The following is a 20,160-nucleotide window of genomic DNA, read 5'->3' on the forward strand; positions in this document are numbered from 1 at the left end:
TCACCCACTAACATCTTAGGATCACCTTTGACCCAAAGCTGGACTGACCTTGCTGTATAAACACTGTGGTTACAAGAGCAGATCAAAGAGGCTAGGAATCATTGGTTAGTAACTCACCTCCCGACTCCCAAAGCCTGTCCACCATCAACAAGGCACAAATCAAGAGTGTGATGGGAAACTCTTTCCATTTGCTTGGATGGGTGCAGCTCAAACAACAACTCTCCAAGTTTTATTCCATTGAGAACAAAGAAGCCCACTTGATTGGCACCTCATCTGCAAATATTTACTCCCTCCACCACTGACGCACAATGATAGCAATATGTACCATCTACAACATCCATTGCAGGAACTCACCAAGGCTCCTGAGGCAGTACTTTCCAAACCCACGACCTGTACCACCTAGAAGGGCAGCAGATTCACAGGAACACCACCACATGCAAATTCTCCTCCAAGCCACACACTATCCCCCGGCTTGGAAAAATATTACCATTCCTTCACGGTCTCGGTCAAAATCCTGCACATGGCATCACATAAGCTGCAGCAGTTCAAGGTGGCAGTTCACCATCACCTTCTCATGGTCAATTAGGGATGAGCAATAAATGCTGGCCTAGCCAGCGACATCCAAATCCCATGAATGAATAATTTGGAAAAAAAAATAATAACGTTGGCCAGGATTCATGCAAAATAAGCTTTTCTTTTGAATGCATCCACCCGAGCCATGAGAATTAACAGACAGATCCTTACTTAACATCTCATTTTATGGATGGCACCTTGAACAATGCAGGATTTTTTGGTACAATATTGCATTGAGGGACGAATTAGCTCAGTTGGCTAGAAGCTGGTTTGTGATGCTGAGAAAGGCCAGCAGCGCGAGTTCAATTGCCATACCAGCTGAGGTTATTCATGAAGGCCTCACCTTCTCAGCCTCTCCCCTTGCCGGAGGTGTGGTGATCCTCAGGTTAAACCAGCACCAGTCAGCTCTCTCCCTCAAAGGGGAAAGCAGTCTCTGGATTGGCTGGAACTATGGCAACTTTACCTCATGCATTGTCAAATGAGTTAATCCAAGCCCTGGATTGGAACTGAACCCACAACCTCTGACCCATGGACAACCACTTGACATTTTCTGTGAAAAGTATGCTGGCGGGGAAGAGGGGGGGGGAGATGAGATAGGTAGAGGCCATCTCTGACTTCTGATAAAGGTCTTTGGAGGGGGTCAAGGAGAGAGAAAGGCAAAAGGAAGTAATGCGCTGTAATGGACTGATGGATCCTTTTGATTGGGTTACTCACTGGAAAGTGAACAATGACGTCTTGATTACTAACCAATTAGTGCAACACAGCACTAATTAACTCAGAACATCTATGTACAGCTAATCTTCATTCGTTTACTTGCCATCGTATGACATTTTGGACATCATCCAGTTGCTCATACCAGGCATCAGCATTTTCGGGAATAACATTTTTCTGGCAATGTACACTGTTTTTCCTGTTCAGTTTACACAAGGACAAAAAAAACAAGTAATACTGCCAGAGGCCTTTTTCACCCTATTCTCACAAAAATCTTTTCCTTAATAGGTAATCTCTGCTCAACATTTTCAAGGTCTGCCATGGATGATACAAGATCAAATCTTGAGTTGATGCAGAGGGACCTATATACTGGAAAGACAAGTAGTCAATTTAATATGCAGCTGTAACACCATCAAATTTACATGTACTACAGAGTTCACATATTTCTCAAGAAGCACAACTTGTCAACTGTTACAGGCCAACTTTAGTATATGCTCAAAATTAATGCTTAATAGCCCACAATGCACAAAGATTTTTCATTTATTCCCCATCACAGGGAGCCGTTCTGATATATCCAACATACTTGCACCACAAACTTACTTTCAAAACAAAGGTAAAACTGCATACTTTGACACATTGATAAATCAATGTTTGGCAGCCAATTCAGAATATTCACTGCTCTGAACATCACAGCCAGCTGCATCTTATCCTGTATATCCCTCAGTGGAGGTCAACCAAGTGTTTATCAAAGCATTACAAGATTAACCAAAATCGCTTCAGGCTCAATATTGTCAGGAAAGCAAGGTAGTTTTAAGGGATTTATATTTGTATTGATAAAACTATATCTTATTTCTAATGTTTAAGTGAGTTTAATTTAATGTTTCTGTGCCAGGAAGGGTAAAACCTCTAGTTAGGTTCATACTGGATTGTGTGCGAGAGGATTGGTTTCAATTCCAATGGAGATTCCATTGTGCTTCAATAAAAGTGGCATAAAATAAACCAGCAGTGGTTTCTTAGTCACTGGGGCCTTGTAAAGGTAGAGAAGCTTTCAAGTTTTAGTTGAGCTAATTTGATTGCAGTTGGAACTAGATAGTGAGAGAGAAGACAGCTTCTCACAGCTCTGCTAGAAGCAGTTGGTTTTAGAAGGCTGGAGAGGGAATATCTCTCTCAGTCTTGCTAGAAGCAAAGAAAATAGGTGCCGGAAATCTAAAGTACTGCTAGTTGAGGAAACAAGAGAAATGAAGAGAAGTTTCTGAAGTTTGGAGTTAACAGAGCAGGGGAAACAGAGAACCAGAACAGAGGAAACAGAGAACCAGAACAGATTACTGTTCAGTAAAGTCACAGAGTTGAAAAGACATTGGATTGTGAGAGACCAAAAGAATATCTGCCGTAGTTCTAAAGGTTTGTGAGAAATTACTGCAGTTTCGGAGACATTATGTGAAATAATTGTGGAAATCGATGGCTGGAATGGAGTGGCGAAAAACCTGAAAGCGAAACCTCGTGGAATCAGCGGAGGGAAAGCGTACTTCAAAGATTTGAAAATGAGGCTTTTGAAAGCAGAATTTGAAATCAGTTGCGTGGCAGCTAGAGTTCAGTGGGACAAGATGTGCTTTGTAATCCATTGTTAATCTTAATCGGTCAGCAATTGTTAAAGGGGGACGTAAAGGAGTATTGTATAATAATTCACCTTTTCATGTGAAAACATTTTTTCTTGGTTATTAAAACAATTTGGCGGCCCTGTGATTCCCTTCCATCATGTTTTACACAAGAAAAAAGTAAACCTTACGGTCTTTTTGAGCCAGCGTTCCATTCTGGAATCTTCCCCAGTTACATCAACTGGGATTGCAACAGGCCTATGAAATTGGCGTTTGACCGTACTTGTATACAAATGCAACTTTTCTATCTGTACCCAGGAATGTAAAACTGTTCAACCCACACTACTGACAATATAAGCATGTGTGCCACCCTTGAATCAACTGTCTAATTTTGATGCAGTTGGAATTCTCGAAACAGTTTTAATTATTATTGTGGTAGCAGCCACATTTTAGTTGGTGTCATGAAGGTTTAGTGTCTATAATCATGACATCTGATCATATATTACAGCATTTCTGAAGCTAACCTTGGCCACCTTCTTGATGCTGAACCCATTGGTGGCAGCATTACGGCTTTGTTCTCAAGTCAGAAGAAACCAATCTGCATTTAAAAGAAATCCACAACATATCACTCAAAGAACAGCACCAAGTGACCTTTAGAATGCATTCTTCTGGCTAAGTATTCTAACCATTTAAGATGATGATTAGGCACCAAAGTACAAGACTGAATTTTGATGATGAGAGCTTGCAATTATGTGCAGTTTAATCTTAAAATTTGACTTGAATTTTTATTCACGGTTTAAAAAGTAGGTGCCTTAGGAGTGAAAGGATGCACAATATAAAAAAAGTGTCTATGAGTGCAGTCATCCTACAACTTTAGAGTTGGTGCAAGCCTATAAGTTTTGTACCGATGCTATAGTTAATGGGAAACGCAATCTGAATCCACCAACATGGCCTGATATGACAACAAAACTAAATTGAGGGAAGCGCGGTGGATGAATGTACCTCAGACTACTTCGCAATCAGTTTAGGTCATGACATCCAATTTGCACTCACGTTCCAAAGAATCATAAAGCAGCTTCAGCATTGTACCAACGCACATACTTTTGCAAATAGGCTTAAAGGAGTATGCCTAACCTAGCAACTTCATAAAATCACCAATTGTACTTAGAAAGTGTCACTGCAAATAGTACTCTTCAGATAATTTTTTTAAAAATTGGAAACCTGTTTTGAAATTTATCTTTCTACAAATGCAACATCTGACACAAAGCAGTATTTGTGACTAAGATGGTGCAGCTTGGAGCAGCACTGTGAAACTTCAATGTGGAAGCCTTTAAACCCAAAATTCAAATGACACTGTAGAAAATATGGCAGTATGGACTTTATGCTGTATGTGGCATCCGTTAACAATCATTTTCTTAACCCAAAATATTCCATGACAGAAAGCAAATATTTTACAAAGCTGCGGGCATTTATTCAGTGCACAGAGGCTTACACACATGATACAGCAACGATTTTGGCTGCAGGCCAGTGGTTACACCATTTACATAAGATAACTTCTGACAGTATATTTTATTGATCTATTAATCATTCACAGCTACTTGCTACAATGGTAGCCAGAGCGCTTTTGTATGGGTAATAAATCTTGCAATCAAACAAACCTTGCCCATCATATATTGAGAATAACCTTCAGTCCTGTTGCAGGTGGGAAGCCAGCTGCTGAGAACTTTATCTGTGCACATAACTTTCTCGAGGCAATAAAGGAATAGGAAGACCTGATCAGCATTAAAGTAAAAATAATTTGGAACAGTTTGAAATCTTAAATGCAGAAATGGAATTAATCAGAATTGGCCCTAGCACTGGATAATTAGAAGATCATGCAATGAATAATGCATGTATTCAAGCAGGAAAATAAAGTTACCATTTAGTAAAACAACTCCTTACACTTGCCTGTATAAATTATCCCCCCACCCCATGCTGATTGATGGAACTACATTACCTTTCAAAGTTAACAGTCGTCCAACCCAAAATTTAAATAAAACTATTTATATTAAATAATCCTGCCGCCACCACTCAGAAATATGGCTGATGTCCAAATCAAGGTTATACAAGTTTTAAAGTTACATTTACAATAGTTGTAATTCTGCACTAATAATGTATTTTTTAAACTCAGCCAAAGTTGCTCTGAGCAAATTTGGGAATAATATTTGGCTCACCCAAAGATTCAGTAACAGAGAGCTCATACAACAAGTAAAGTACAGAAGCTTAATTCATGGAGAAGGACTGTGGGGTTTTGGTGACTATAATGCAGTCATTCACAGGTCATGTGGTCAGTCCTCGAAAAGGCACACAACACTCCAAATTGTTCCCAGGTACAGTCAAGGCACTGGAGTACATTTATGCAGTTTGACCATTTCACTTAGTCAGTAGCAAGCATATTCAGCAACTTTGACTTGGAACACCAAACTCCTCACCAAATTTTCCAGACTCAAGATTGATACTTCGAGCAGCATAATTTAAATACTTAACTTTTACCAAAGTGATACAAAGCAAGCGCTAAACCACTTCCAAATTGATCTGACCCAACATACCTTGATTGACCTGTGGCTAGTTCTACAGAAATTCTGGATTACTAATTCTGGGGGAACATAATAAACTATGCATGAAAAAAGGATCAACAAAACAGGTTCAACAAAATCAGGTGCAACTGTCCGTTGTGATTTCAACTACCCAAAAGTTCAGCTCAATCAATTTCAACATGCAGTTCTTGTGCACAAGCTGTAAAGAGAACTTCAGTCTCTCAGATACTCTTCAAGGTATCAATTACTAAATTAAACTAGCTGCTGCAGTGTGCATTGCTGTCAACATAGTCTACATACTATATAGCAGGTAGAGCCACAAAATCAGCAGTTACTATTTAATCTCGAGTGAAACACTTTGGTGTTATGACTGAATGAACTGGCAACTTATAATAAGACACTCCCAGTGGGGGAAGTTAAATATACTGCACCATTTAACTATTTATCTTCATTTATTGGTCTAACAGAAGACAAATTCATATTTGGATGTAGAACAAAATGCACAGCATGCTGCTTACATCTTTCTACAGCAAACACAACAAAAATGTTAGTTTTCAGTTAAACATTCATCCATGAATGTCACACCAATTTATATCATTTGCAAATCAGTTATCATGTACTCCTTTGGGAGTACATAAGGGTTAAAACATTAATAAGTAGTTTACAGAATAATATCTAGTCATTTGCTTAAGCGAGCTATAATATGAGTTAAGAGAGAAGAAAACTCAAACTATAACAATCTTTACCATATTTTCCCTCTTCCAGGCCCTTAATTCTTTACAAAAAGTGTGTCTCTACCTCAGAACTTTCCCCATGGCTTGTAGAACCATCTTGTAACTGACTCCTGTTTTCTGTTGTCCAAGTACTGACCTATCTTCACCATGGTTTAAATAATCTCCCACCATGGTAGTTTCTCAGCCTTCCGATCTCCTTTGTCTCTCTCTAGCTCAAACTAGTCAAACCACATTCACATTTACAATCAGCACTGAGCTTCAAGCAACCTTCGCTTTCATCCAATCAGAAGAAGTGCTTGGATTTGGCATGAAAGGACAAGTAATTCACTGATGTCGTCAACAGCTAGGACCATAAATCTAGGGAGCGTGGACAAAGAGAAGGGAAAAAAACTTTAGGCGTATGATTGAAAACAGCAGTTCTGAATTTAAAATATACCTGGAGTGGTAACCAACTTCTGCATCAGTACCCTCCCCACATAGGAATCAATGTGATTATTACTTTGGCACTTTTCCAGCAGGATTTCTTACTCCCTTCCCTCAACTTCTTTTCAGTCTGTTTCTCCTCCCTTTCCTACTTTCCAACCGAAAACGTGAACAGCTTCCCTGTTCGGAGTACAAGCATAGTGTGCAATAACCTTTGCTACAATACACCTCAAATGTAGAGAAGTTGTACTAATCAGCCCCTATTCAGCATCTTATCGCTCCACGGCATGTTGGTAACTTGCCATGTAAAACAAACCACAATTTGAAGTTTAAAATTGATCGCACCAAAATGATAAATTATGAACTTAGTGTAACCCGATAACATTCCATTAAGCAACAAATTAATTCAGGAAGCCACTTCCAAGATGTGGAATCAGGGGAAGATCTTGCACACATGCAATGAAGAAAACAGCTTTAACTGAAATATCACATTTTCTGGATGAATTTCAATTTGGAATTTTGAAATCAAGCTAACAGCAGATTTGGAGCTGACTTTATTCTGAACAAAATACAAGAAAGTCAGGTTGTACATTTCTATTCAGTACAAGCGTCCATCTAAACTCCAAGTTCTGTAAGTCTGCTGTGGACCGGTGATTTCTCTGAAGTTTGACCATTTGTAACTTTGTGATAAACTGAATTAAATCTCTTTAAAATCTTTTTGAACACTACTTCTTTTATGCAGAATGCACATAACATATCTCACATCGTAGAACATACATGTGTCCTCCCACAAGTCCAGAAAGATGTACTATTAGGTAATTTGGGCATTCTGAATTCTGTATGTGTACCCGAACAGGCGGCAGAATGTGGCAACTAGGGGCTTTTCACAATCGCTTCATTGCAGCGTTAATGTGAGCCTACTCGTGACAATAAATATTACTACTACTACATGTAGCAGAAACAGAAAAGACTTTTGGAATTATAATGAAAACTTCCACTCGTGTGTGAAGCCATGCAGATGGCATGATCAATTTCTTCACTGAAAAAAGATTTCCTGAAGTATTTATTTCAAAGACATGAAAGCACAACACTGCACATTTTTGTTGCAATACACCTGCTTGTCAATTATGTAGAAACGGATGATCAGAATTTCACGAGGCATATGATGTCACCTCTATCTAGGTTTCATTTCAATTCTCCAACAGCTTAGATGGTTCCAGTTTTCAACGAGGCTGAAAGGCCACGCAGAATATACACACGGCCTGGTGCCAATACAGAAATTAATGCAAATCAAGTTCAGGTTCAAAAATAACAGATCTCAAAAGGTGGATAGTATCAGTAATTCTAAATTTCAAATATTTTTTTTTCAGAAAGAAATTCAATTGGGTACTTGGGGGGGGTGGGTGGAAACTTGGGTGGAAACTTGGGCAAGGGCAAAGAAAACTCACATATATCTATGTGTCTCTAATTCTGATATTTATATTTTAATCACTCCACCATTAGCAACTATGCCTTCAGTTGCCTCGGCCTCAAGCATTAAGTTCTGAAATTCCCTCCCTAAACCTCTTTTTGCCTCTCTCCCCCTTTTAAGACACTCCTTAGAATTCTACTTCTTTGACCAGGCTTTTAGTCATCTTTCTTAATTTCCTCTTGCATAGTATAGTGTCAAACTTTGTTGAAAATGCTCCCATGAGGTGCCTTAGGATGTTTTATTACATTAATTATCTAAAAATAAGTTGTTGACAACTGAACATCACCCAGCTATTAAAACAAGGACGGAGACCACAGCTGATTACAACAGTTACTATGACATGGTGCCTGTAACTACACTCTGACCAAGCCTACTCACAATTGACAAAAAGTCATTTTTGTGCATTCCCTAGCTACCAACTCCATCACTCTCCCTGGCAACAGTGAGGCTAATGCAGGAAACTACAGGCCAGTTAGCTTAACATCCGCCATAGGAAAAATGTTAGAAGCTATTATTAAAGAAGTTATAGAAGGGCACTTGGATAAGTTCAAGGTAATCAGGCAGAATCACCATGGTTATGTGAAAGGGGAATCACATTTAACCAACATTGGAATTCTTTCTGGAAGTAACATGTGCTGCGGATAAAGGGAAACTGGTGGATGGTAGATTTCCAGGAGGCATTTGATAAAGTACCACATCAAAGGTGGCACTTTCCATAAAATAAAAGCTCATGGTATTGGGGTAACATGTTTGTGGGATAGAAGAAGATTGGCTTCAGGAAGCACAAAGGAGACATAAATGGGTCTCTTTCAAGTTGGCAAGATGTAACAAGTGGTGTGCTAAAGGGATCAGCGCTGGGAGGTGAGGATAATTTTTTTTGAGGGTCGAGTGTCTTTGGAACTCTTTTTCTGAAAATGTGCAGCGGCTTTGAATATTTTTACGGCAGAGGCGGATAGATTCTTGGTAAACTAGGGGGCGAAAGGTTATCAGGGGTAGGTATGATACGGATTTGAGGTTACTATCAGATCAGCCATAATTTTATTAAAGTGGGCTCGAGGGACTGAATGGCCTCCTCCTTGTTTGTACGTATGCCAGTAACCTTGGTGTCATAGTTGAGCACATATTCACACCATCACCAAAATTACCCAACTTTCACAACATTGACTTTGCCCTCACCGTGGCTCATCAGCTGCTGAAACTCATTCATGCATTTGTATCTCTGGACTAGATTGTTCCAATATACCCCGGGCTGGTCTCGTACATTCTACCCTCAGTCAACTTGAGATCATCCAAAAGTCAGTTGCTCACGTCTTAACTCGTGCTTATCCTTTTTGCCCATCATCCGGGCAGCACGGTAGCTTGGTGGTTAGCACATTTGCTTCACAGCTCCAGGGTCCCAGGTTCAATTCCCGGCTTGGATCACTGTCTGTGCGGAGTCTGCACGCTCTCCCAGTGTGTGCGTGGGTTTCCTCCGGGTGCTCCGGTTTCCTCCCACAGTCCAAAGTTGTGCGGGTTAGGTGGATCGTCCATGCTAACCTTTGGTGTCCAAAAAGTGGGGTGCTCTTTCCAAGGGCCGGTGCAGACTTGATGGGCTGAATGGCCTCCTTCTGCACTGTAAATTCTATGAAATCCCTGTTTTCGTTAAATTATATTGCCTCCAGGTTAAGATTTTAAAATTCTTATCCTCGTTTTCCAACTCCTCTATTGCCTTGACCCTTCCTACCTGTGCAATTTCTTCCAGACCCACAACTGGTTTCTGCAACTCAGCTCATTCTGGCTGCTTGCCACATTCCTGATTTTAATTGTTCCACCATTAGGGGTTGTGCCTTCTTTGTCTCGGCCTTAAACTCTGGAATTCCCTCGCTAAAGCTCTCTGCCTCGCTATCTCGCTTTCATCCTTTCAGACACTCTTTGACAGCCACCTCTTTGACCAAGCTTTTGGTCACCTGATCAAATATCTCATGTGTCTCATTAGCACACAATTTTTAAAATGCTTCACCGGATCATTATGTTCTAAGCACTATACAAGTTCCTTCACACACATGCATGTTCCAACGGGGATCACTGAAGCAAGATTAGGAATCCAGGCTCCTTACCCCACCCTTCCCATCTCCTTTCCTAACCCAGGGCAATGCATAACTTGTGCTGCTGGCAAGTTGAATGGCAGGAATTAAAACTAATTCACAGCTATAATTAGAATAAGCAGTCTGACAACAGAGACCATCAAAAAAGTTGATATATATGTACTCTATATAATGGCATTACATCCTGGGTGCCCCAACACAAATATCTTCTCTTGGATCTCTCCTCTTCTTTATCAATATTTAGCCCCTTTAGCCATACCTTACCTTCAAGTACAAGGCCAGCTTTCGTGTCATTACCAAACTCGACCTGTCCACTATTTCTTCTGATATTCCAAATGCATTCAATAATATATCCTGCATTACTTTTATTTTGCAGCTCTACAAGGGAAGACCAATGTGATGTTTTCAGCTCCAACAAAAACTCTGCTTTCTTATTATTTATCTTGCACAAAATAGATCGGGAGGCCTCAGCTTCATCTCCAAATTCAATCCAGATTTCTACCCTGCTAGAAAGTACATAACATTTGAAGAACGGTCATATGTTGTCAGTTCCTGACACTTTTCATCTAACACAATAAACTGACTTAGGAAAGGTTCCAAAGGGCTACCAATTTTCATGGAATCTTACCACAGGATAACTGTGATATCAACTATTGTATCGAACCTTAGTGAGACCACAGCTGGAGTACAGTGTGCAATTCTGGTCGCCACATTGTAGGAAAGATGTGATTGCACTGGAGGGGGTGCAGAGGTGATTTACCAGGATATTGTCTGGGATGGAACATTAAGTTATGACAAGATGTTGGATAGGCTTGGGTTGTTTTCACTGGAGTAGAGAAGACTGAGGGGCAACCTAATTGAGCTGTACAAGATTATGAGGGGCATGGACAGAGTGGATAGGGAGCAGCTGTTCCCCATAGTTGAAGGGTTAGTTACGAGGGGACACAAGTTCAAGGTGAAGGGGCAGGAGGTTTGGGGAAGGGAATGAGGAAAAGCTTTTTGACCCAGAAAGGTGGAGGCTGACTGGAATTCACTGTCTGGGAGGATGATAGAGGCGGGTTGCCTCACATCCTTTAAAAAGTACCTGGATGAGCTCTTGGCACGTCATAACATTCAAGGCTATGGCTCAAGTGCTGGCAAATTAGATTAGGTAGGCAGGACAGGTGTCTTTCATGCACCGGTGCAGACTCGAAGGGCTGAAGGGCCTGTTCTCCACTGCAGGTGAAGAAAAAGATTCCTGAAGACCTCACAATGGACCAAAATTGGATTTATTTTCAATAATATGCTCAGTCATGAAAAAAAAAAGAAAAACACAATCAATTACTGGAGTCACTAATTTACAGTAGCTAGTTCGTCAAATACAATTTTTGCTCCGCTGGATTCCAGGATTTTTAAAACACAAGTTCAGGGCTCCTCAATCAGAACTGCATTATTTTTCCAATTAGGAAATTTTCTGAGCAATATGCATCACTCTGTGCAAGAGGGTATGATCGTTCTACTGCTGGGACTGCAGTTCAACAGGATGGTTTCATTCAAGAGAACTCCCACCTTCTACTTTTAAGTCAGACAGTACATATTTTGTGAAGAACAGTGTGTGCATAGTGCAGTCTTGCCAGGACATGCTGAAGCTCACATCTGTCTAAACTATTCGACCAGACAGGTTGAAACAGGAATAGATCCCCCCCCCCCAACCACCAGAAAAATGCATTTCATAGAGAACCACGCATGAACTGGCTTCTTTCAGCCTTTTCTCCCTCTGTGTAAACACAGCCAGCAGAAACTTGCTCAAGGCAACACAGTGGTCTAAAGTCAAGGTAAACTGATACAAACCATACAAGAGCAAAAATGAATCAAACACCACAAGCAGCACAATACTCTAAGTGTGCTACGCTAGATTTTGGAATTCAAATGTAATTTTTCAGAAAGTTGTGGGCAGCGCAGCAGCGTAGTTGACAAGTCCATTATCCTCAAACTCCAGAACTACCCATGAACTCCATCTGCCTGACTGTTCGAAGCTTAAATTAGAAGAATGCCAACAAATTGCCCCTTCAGGTGAAGTAAATGAGTGCAGAATCATCGAGTGACACAGAACAGGGGTGGGCCCATCGTGCCTGAACTTGTTCTTTGGAAGAGCTGTCAAATTATACTTTTTTCCTTTTCAGCATCTATCCAATGCAGCACGGTAGCATTGTGGATAGCACAATCGCTTCACAGCTCCAAGGTCCCAGGTTCGATTCCAGCTTGGGTCACTATCTGTGCGGAGTCTGCACATCCTCCCCGTGTGTGCGTGGGTTTCCTCCGGGTGCTCCGGTTTCCTCCCACAGTCCAAAGATGTGCAGGTTAGGTGGATTGGACATGATAAATTGCCCTTAGTGTTGGGTGGGGTTTCTGGGTTATGTGGATAGGGTGGAGGTGTTGACCTTGGGTGGGGTGCTCTTTCCAGGAGCCGGTGCAGACTCGATGGGCCGAATGGCCTCCTTCTGCACTGTAAATTCTATGATTTCTATGAATGCAGCATTCATCCCATTGAGTTTTGAAAGAAACAATTCAATCTGCTTCCACCACCCTTTCAAGCATGCATTCTAAGTCACAACAATTTGCTGGATATAAAACAAAATCTGATGTCATCTCTAATACCTTTGCATTGTCACTGGAAGTAGTTTCTCTTTATTCTATCAAATCCATCCTTAATTCTGAATCCCTCCATCAAACCTTCCCAAAGTAGAACGACCAATCCCAGATTCTCCACTTTCGCCACATAACTGAAGTCCCCCATCCCCTGTACCATTCAACACTCTCCAAAGCATCAACATCCTTCCAAAAGTATGGTGCTCAGAATGGGGTATAATACTCCTGAGGCCCAACCACTGTTTTATGTAAGTGTTAACATAACCTCCTTGCTTTGGCACTCCATGGCTTAGTTACAAAAGCCAAGAATGCCATATGTCCTTTTTAAAATATTTTTATTCAAATAAAGAATATCCATGACAACATATAAACAATCAATAATAAAATCAATAAAATAAACAAAATAGCATCCTCCTCATTTGAGATTTTTTTTTCTCTTATTTCCATTAAAACATACCCTTTTTTTCTCCCCCTTATCCCATCTCCCCTACCCCCCCCCCCCCTCCCCACTTTTTACTCGCTGTCAACAAATAAATCTGTAAATAGAAACAGGAATAGTTTCCATCTCATCCAGAATTCCCCATCTGAGCCACGAAGGGCAAACTTAATTTTCTCAAGTTTAAGAAAGTCCACAACATCCCCGAACCACGTTGATATTTTCAGCAGATCTTCGGACCTCCGTCCTAATAAAATTCGTCTTCAGGAAATCAATGTGGTAAAGGCCACTACATCGGCTCCTTTCACTTTTATTAGTCCAGATAGGGTGACCGATCACACTCCAGCAAGAGTCAGTAGTTCACGGAGGAAAAGATGGGGACAATTTTTGTACGCTTCAACATCTGTTTCCATGCTAAAGCCAATTTCAACACATCTTTGTAATAAGTATATGTTATTCCTTGACTGTCACAGCGTCACCAACAAATACTGTAAGCATAAGTATGCCTAGTCTTCCTAGTCTTCATATGGTTGGTTTCTCCTGCGATCTTTGAACAAGTCACTATTTGAGTGCAATGTTTCCGAATACAGGAGATGGGTTTGTTACTTTTTTAAAACTTTTTCATCTTGTGACAGGGTAAAAGTACCAGGTAACTGCATCACAATAGAAATACAAACAAAACTGCAAAATAACAATGTGAAAATGATCTATGTATACATCAGCATCCAAGTATGGAGATGGGGTGGAGGCTTGGGCTTAAATGGGGTGCTCTTTCCAAGGGCTGATGCAGACTCGATGGGCCAAATGGCCTTCTTCTGCACTGTAAATTCTATGAAATTTGGATATAATTGATCTGTGTTTTGCTATTTGCTATCATACTGCAGAATGTATCACAAATGGAGTTTTAATTAATGGAATCATGAAGACTAAAACACAATAAATGCTTAACGAATTTACGCAATAATTCTGGCATTTGACAAATTCAGAGAATAAATTGGTTTGGAATCTGTAGCCACAGTATTTAAATGGCTGATCCATCCAGTTCAGTTCCTGGCCAGTGGTAACCCCTAGGATATTAAAGGAGGTGGATTATTTCATAGAATTTACAGTGCAGAAGGAGGCCATTCGGTCCATCGAGTCTGCACCGGCTCTTGGAAAGAGCACCCTACCCAAGCCCATACCTCCACCTTATCCCCATAACCCCACCCAACACTAAGGGCAATTTGGACCCTAAGGGCAATTTACCATGGCCAATCCACCTAACCTGCACATCTTTGGACTGTGGGAGGAAACCGGAGCACCCGGAGGAAACCCACGCGCACACAGGGAGAACGTGCAGACTCCACACAGACAGTGACCCAAGCCAGGATTCGAACCTGGGACCCTGGAGCTGTGAAGCATTTGTGCTAACCACTATGCTAACGTGCTACCCTTAATTTTACAATAAACGTAAAGCATGTCATATATTAGATTTGGCTTTCCCATTTTTTTTTCCCCCAAGCCATCCATTCTTCGAACCTTTGCCTATACCATCTTCCGTCACATTACTCAAAACGTCAATCCATGCAACATACCTCCCCAAAAATCGACAAGTCACTACCATAGTTCATGCTGTAATGTGGGTCTGACAAGGCCACTCTTCATTTATGACCTGACACTATGATTAGCAGCAACCTATTTTTCTATGGAGTGCTATGAGTTTAATACAATCCACCCTTGTTAAATGCTGCCACAATCATAGATTCAACTTGGAAGACTTCCGGTTGCGGCTATGACTAGCTAAGCCGCACATTTGGAAGCTCCTGCAACAAAGGTGTTTTTGGGCCAATTGGAGGGCCCCAACGGCGCTGAAAAAACGAATCCCGGTGGGGGAAGGTCCCCTGAGGAGAACTAGACCGATTTTATGGTCGGTACCCGGAGTGGAGCGGCAAGAAAAACGGCAGCAGCTCCCCAAAAAAAGCGGGGGAAGAAAATCAAAATGGCGGCCGGCGGTGCACCGGAGGAGTGGAAGAAATGGGCGGAGGAGCAGCAGGCCGCTCTCCTCCGTTTTTTCACGGAGATGAAAGTGGAACTCTTAGAGTCCATGAACGCGACGGCCACCAGGTTGGTGGGAGCCCAGGCGATCCAAGAGGCGTCGATTAAAGATCTGCAGCAGGAGATGGCCGCGAGGGAGGAGGAGGCCACAGTCATCGGGGCAAAGGTGGAGGTGCACGAGGCACTCCACATGAAGTGGCAGAGCCGCTTCGAGGAGCTGGACACTCGGATGAGGAGGAAAAATTTGAGGATCCTGGGCCTGGAAGAAGGCCTGGAGGGGTCGGATCTCCCGGGATATGTGGCGGGGATGTTGAGCTCCCTGATGGGGGAAGGGGCCGGTCCGGCGCCCCTGGAATTGGAAGAGGCATACCGGGTCATGGCCAGGAGGCCTAGGGCAAACGAGCCCCCGAGGGCGGTGCTGGTGCGGTTCCAGCGGCTAAGTGATCGAGAGAAAGTCCTGAGGTGGGCTAAAAGGGAGAAAAGCAGCAAGTGGCAGAACTCGACGGTAAGGGTGTACCAGGACTGGAGTGCGGAGGTGGCAAAGCGGCGGGCCCGGTACAACCGGACAAAGGCGGTGCTACACGCGAAAAAGATCAAATTTGGAATGTTGCAACCGGCGCGCTTGTGGGTCACCTACAAGGACCAACATCATTATTTCGAGTCCCCAGAGGAGGCCTGGACCTTTGTACAAGAGGAAAAGTTGGACACGAACTAAAACCTGGGAGCACCGGCGGTCGTAGCCGCCGGGGGACTCTTGATTGTGCAAGTGGCCCTTTTCTTTTTCAGGCCAGGTCGGAACTGGGTAACAGTTTCGTGGAGTGTTTGGGGGGTTTTTTCTCGAACGGTTGACTTTTCTGAATATTTTGAAGGTTTCGAGTTGTTGGGTGTTTCTGTATATTTGTACTGTTGAAATCTCTATTGTGGGTCGTTGGCTTCTTATGGGGTGTTTTTTCCCGTTTCCAATTTCCCTTAGTTATTTACCCCTCTTACCCTTTGTCTTTGGGTGCTTGGGGGGGTTTTTTGGTTCTTTTTTTTTCTTTTCGGGTTATGGTTATCTGCGGTTATTTATACTGTTTGATGGAGGGTGATGGTTGGGCACACTGTTAGTTGATAGTTAGTTAATTATTTTGTTATTTAAGTATGTAGTTAAGTATTTATGTATTTAGTTGCCATTGGGTATTTGTATTTATATCGTTAAGTTGGGGAGACGGGACGGGGGGGAGCGGGTTGATTATGCGGGTCTTTCTCGGGGGTGTCAAGGGGATCTTTCACGGGCGCAGATGGGGTGAACCGGGAGGAGTCGGAATGTGGCAGGAGCAGCCGGGTCAGCGGAGACCAGCTGACTCTCGGGAGTACGATGTGGGGTACATCGCGGCTAGGAGGGGTCCTAGCCAGGGGGGGGGGGGGGGGAAGGGGGGGGGGGACTGGGGGGGGACACCGGGTTGCTGCTAGAAAGACCAGGGACGAGAAGGGGAGAGCCGGGGGGGGGTGGGGGGGGGAGGCCATCGCTATGGGAAGCGGGTCAGAAAAGAAGGGATGACCCGGGGCGAGCAAGGGACAAGACATGGCTAATCGACAGGGAGTAGGGACGGGTCGCTCTGCGACCCGATTGATCACGTGGAACGTAAGGGGGCTGAATGGGCCGGTCAAAAGATCAAGGGTCTTCTCACACCTGAAGGGACTGAAGGCTGATGTAGCAATGCTGCAGGAGACTCATTTGAGGGTAGCAGATCAGGTCCGCCTGAGAAGGGGGTGGGTGGGACAGGTGTTCCACTCAGGCTTGGATATCAAGAACCGGGGGGTGGCGATTTTGGTGGGAAAGAGAGTGTCGTTTGTGGCGGCAGAGGTGGTGGCAGACAAGGAGGGCAGGTACGTGATGGTGAGGGGTAGGCTGCAGGGAGAGAGTGTGGTACTGGTAAATGTGTATGCCCCGAACTGGGACGACGCGGGTTTTATGAGGCGCCTGCTGGGCCTCATCCCGGGACTGGAGGCAGGGGGCCTGATCATGGGAGGGGACTTTAATACGGTGTTAGACCCTGGGCTGGATAGATCGAGTTCCAGGACGAATAGGAGGCCGGCAGCGGCAGAGGTGTTAAGGGGGTTCATGGAGCAGATGGGAGGGGTAGACCCATGGAGATTTGGTAGGCCTAGGGCGAGGGAGTACTCTTTTTTCTCCCACGTCCACAGAGTGTACTCTAGGATCGATTTTTTCGTATTGAACAGGGGGCTGATACCGAGAGTGCAGGACACGGAGTACTCGGCCATTGCGATATCGGACCATGCACCACATTGGGTGGACGTGGACATGGGGGAGGCGCGGGACCAACGCCCGTTGTGGCGCCTGGATGTGGGGCTGTTGGCGGACGAAGAGGTGTGCAGGAGGGTGAGAACGGGCATTGAGAACTATCTGGGTACGAATGACACAGGTGAGGTGCAGGTGGGGACGGTCTGGGAGGCCTTGAAAGCAGTGATTAGAGGAGAGCTGATCTCCATAAGGGCACACAGAGAGAGGAAGGAGAGGCAGGAAAGGGAGAGGCTGGTGGGGGAGCTCCTAGAAGTAGATAGGAAATATGCGGCGGCGCCAGAGGAGGGGCTATTAAGGGAGCGGCGTAGCTTGCAGGCCAGGTTCGACCTACTGACCACTAGGAAGGCGGAAATGCAGTGGAGAAGGGCGCAGGGTGCGGCGTATGAGTACGGGGAAAAGGCGAGCAGGATGCTGGCACACCAGCTTCGTAAGCGAGATGCAGCCAGAGAGATTGGGGGAGTGAGAGAGAGGGGTGGGGATGTAGTGCAGAAGGGGCAAGAGGTGAATAGGGTCTTTAGGGACTTCTATAGGGAATTGTATAGGTCTGAACCGCCGAAGAGGAGAGGGGGAATGAAGAACTTTCTCGACAAATTGGGGTTCCCAAAGGTACAGGAGGAGCTGGTGGAAGGGTTGGGGGCGCCGATAGAGCTGCAGGAGCTAATTAAAGGGATAGGCCAGATGCAGGCGGGGAAGGCGCCGGGGCCGGATGGGTTCCCGGTGGAGTTTTACAGGAAATTTGTGGACTTGGTGGGCCCAGTGCTGGTGCGAGCCTTCAATGAGGCGCGCGAGGGGGGGGTTCTGCCTCCAACAATGTCGCAGGCCCTGATCTCCTTGATTTTGAAGCGGGACAAGGACCCGGTCCAGTGCGGGTCCTACAGGCCTATCTCCCTCTTAAATGTAGATGCCAAGCTGTTAGCAAAGGTCCTGGCAACCAGGATAGAGGACTGTGTGCCAGGGGTAGTCCATGAAGACCAGACGGGGTTCGTGAAGGGACGCCAACTTAACACAAATGTCCGGAGATTGTTAAATGTGATTATGATGCCAGCAGTGGAAGGGGAGGCGGAGATAGTGGTAGCGCTGGACGCGGAGAAGGCATTTGACAGGGTGGAGTGGGAATACTTGTGGGAGACGTTGGAAAGGTTTGGGTTTGGGGAGGGATTTATCAAGTGGGTAAAACTGCTCTATTCAGCTCCGATGGCAAGTGTGGTAACAAACGGGAGGAGGTCAGAATATTTTGGGCTCCATCGAGGTACTAGGCAGGGATGTCCCCTATCTCCCTTACTCTTTGCATTAGCGATTGAGCCGTTGGCGATGGCACTGAGGGGTTCAGGGGGGTGGAGAGGACTGACAAGGGGAGGGGAGGAACATCGGGTCTCGCTCTATGCGGATGATTTGTTGTTGTATGTGGCAGACCCGGAGGGGGGAATGCCGGAGGTAATGGGGATACTAGCGGAGTTCGGGGACTTTTCGGGATATAAATTAAATCTGGGGAAAAGTGAGGTCTTTGTAATACACCCGGGAGACCAAGGGGAGGGAATTGGGAGGCTCCCCTTCAAAAGAGCAGTTAAAAGTTTTAGGTATTTGGGGGTGCAGGTGGCAAAGAACTGGGGGACCCTACACAAGTTGAACTTTTCCAGACTGGTGGAGCAGATGGAGGAGGAGTTTAAGAGGTGGGACATGGTGCCGCTGTCGCTGGCAGGGAGGGTGCAGTCAGTTAAAATGACGGTCCTCCCGAGGTTCTTGTTTTTGTTCCAGTGTCTGCCCATCTTCCTCCCCAGGGCCTTTTTCAAGAAGGTAACGAGTAGTATCATGGGGTATGTGTGGGCACATGGCACCCCGAGAGTTAGAAGGGTCTTTTTGGAGCGGAGTAGGGATAGTGGAGGGCTGGCGTTACCCAACCTTTCAGGATATTACTGGGCGGCAAATACATCGATGGTACGAAAGTGGATGATGGAAGGGGAGGGGGCAGCCTGGAAGCGCATGGAGAGGGCGTCCTGCGGCAACATAAGCTTAGGGGCACTGGTAACGGCACCATGGCCGCTCCCTCCCACGAGGTATACCACGAGCCCGGTGGTGGCGGCCACCCTCAAGATCTGGGGGCAGTGGAGGCGACACAGGGGGGAAGTGGGAGGTCTGATAGGGGCACCACTAAGAGGGAACCACAGATTTGCGCCGGGAAACACAGGAGGGGGATTCCAGAGCTGGCAGAGGGCGGGTATTAGACAACTGAGGGACTTGTTTATAGAGGGGAGGTTTGCGAGCCTGGGAGAGCTGGAGGAGAAATTTGGGCTCCCCCCGGGGAACACGTTCAGGTACCTCCAAGTGAAGGCATTTGCCAGACGACAGGTAGCGGGGTTCCCCGCGCTCCCCGACAGGGGGGTGAGTGATAGGGTGCTATCAGGGGTCTGGGTCGGGGAGGGGAAGATCTCGGACATCTATAAGATTATGCAGGAGGTGGAGGAGGTACCAGTAGAGGAGCTGAAAGATAAGTGGGAGTTAGAGCTGGGGGAACAGATAGAGAACGGGACATGGGCAGACGCCCTGGAGAGGGTTAACTCGTCGTCGTCATGTGCGAGACTAAGTCTCATTC

The 20,160-nt window shown here is 44.7% G+C and overlaps 1 protein-coding gene across 6 annotated transcripts in view; it reads right to left on the reverse strand.

Annotated features, from left to right (window-relative positions):
- LOC119971910 (MOB kinase activator 2) overlaps positions 1 to 20,160 on the reverse strand; it is a 242,493-nt gene that overhangs the window by 46,825 nt on the left and 175,508 nt on the right. The window contains exon 2 of one of the 6 annotated variants that reach the window (XM_038808223.1): positions 3,404 to 3,477. The exons of 3 other annotated variants lie outside the window; for them this stretch is intronic. In XM_038808223.1, coding sequence (XP_038664151.1) covers positions 3,404 to 3,444 — 41 coding nt within the window. In that variant the 5' untranslated portion in view covers positions 3,445 to 3,477. Of the gene's footprint in view, positions 1 to 3,403; positions 3,478 to 6,253; positions 6,430 to 20,160 lie in introns of those variants that run through there. 2 more of the 6 variants (XM_038808222.1, XM_038808226.1) reach the window with 2 other exon arrangements.

The sequence above is a fragment of the Scyliorhinus canicula genome, chromosome 9 (genome assembly GCF_902713615.1).
Source record: "Scyliorhinus canicula chromosome 9, sScyCan1.1, whole genome shotgun sequence".
In the NCBI taxonomy this organism is placed as follows: domain Eukaryota; kingdom Metazoa; phylum Chordata; class Chondrichthyes; order Carcharhiniformes; family Scyliorhinidae; genus Scyliorhinus; species Scyliorhinus canicula.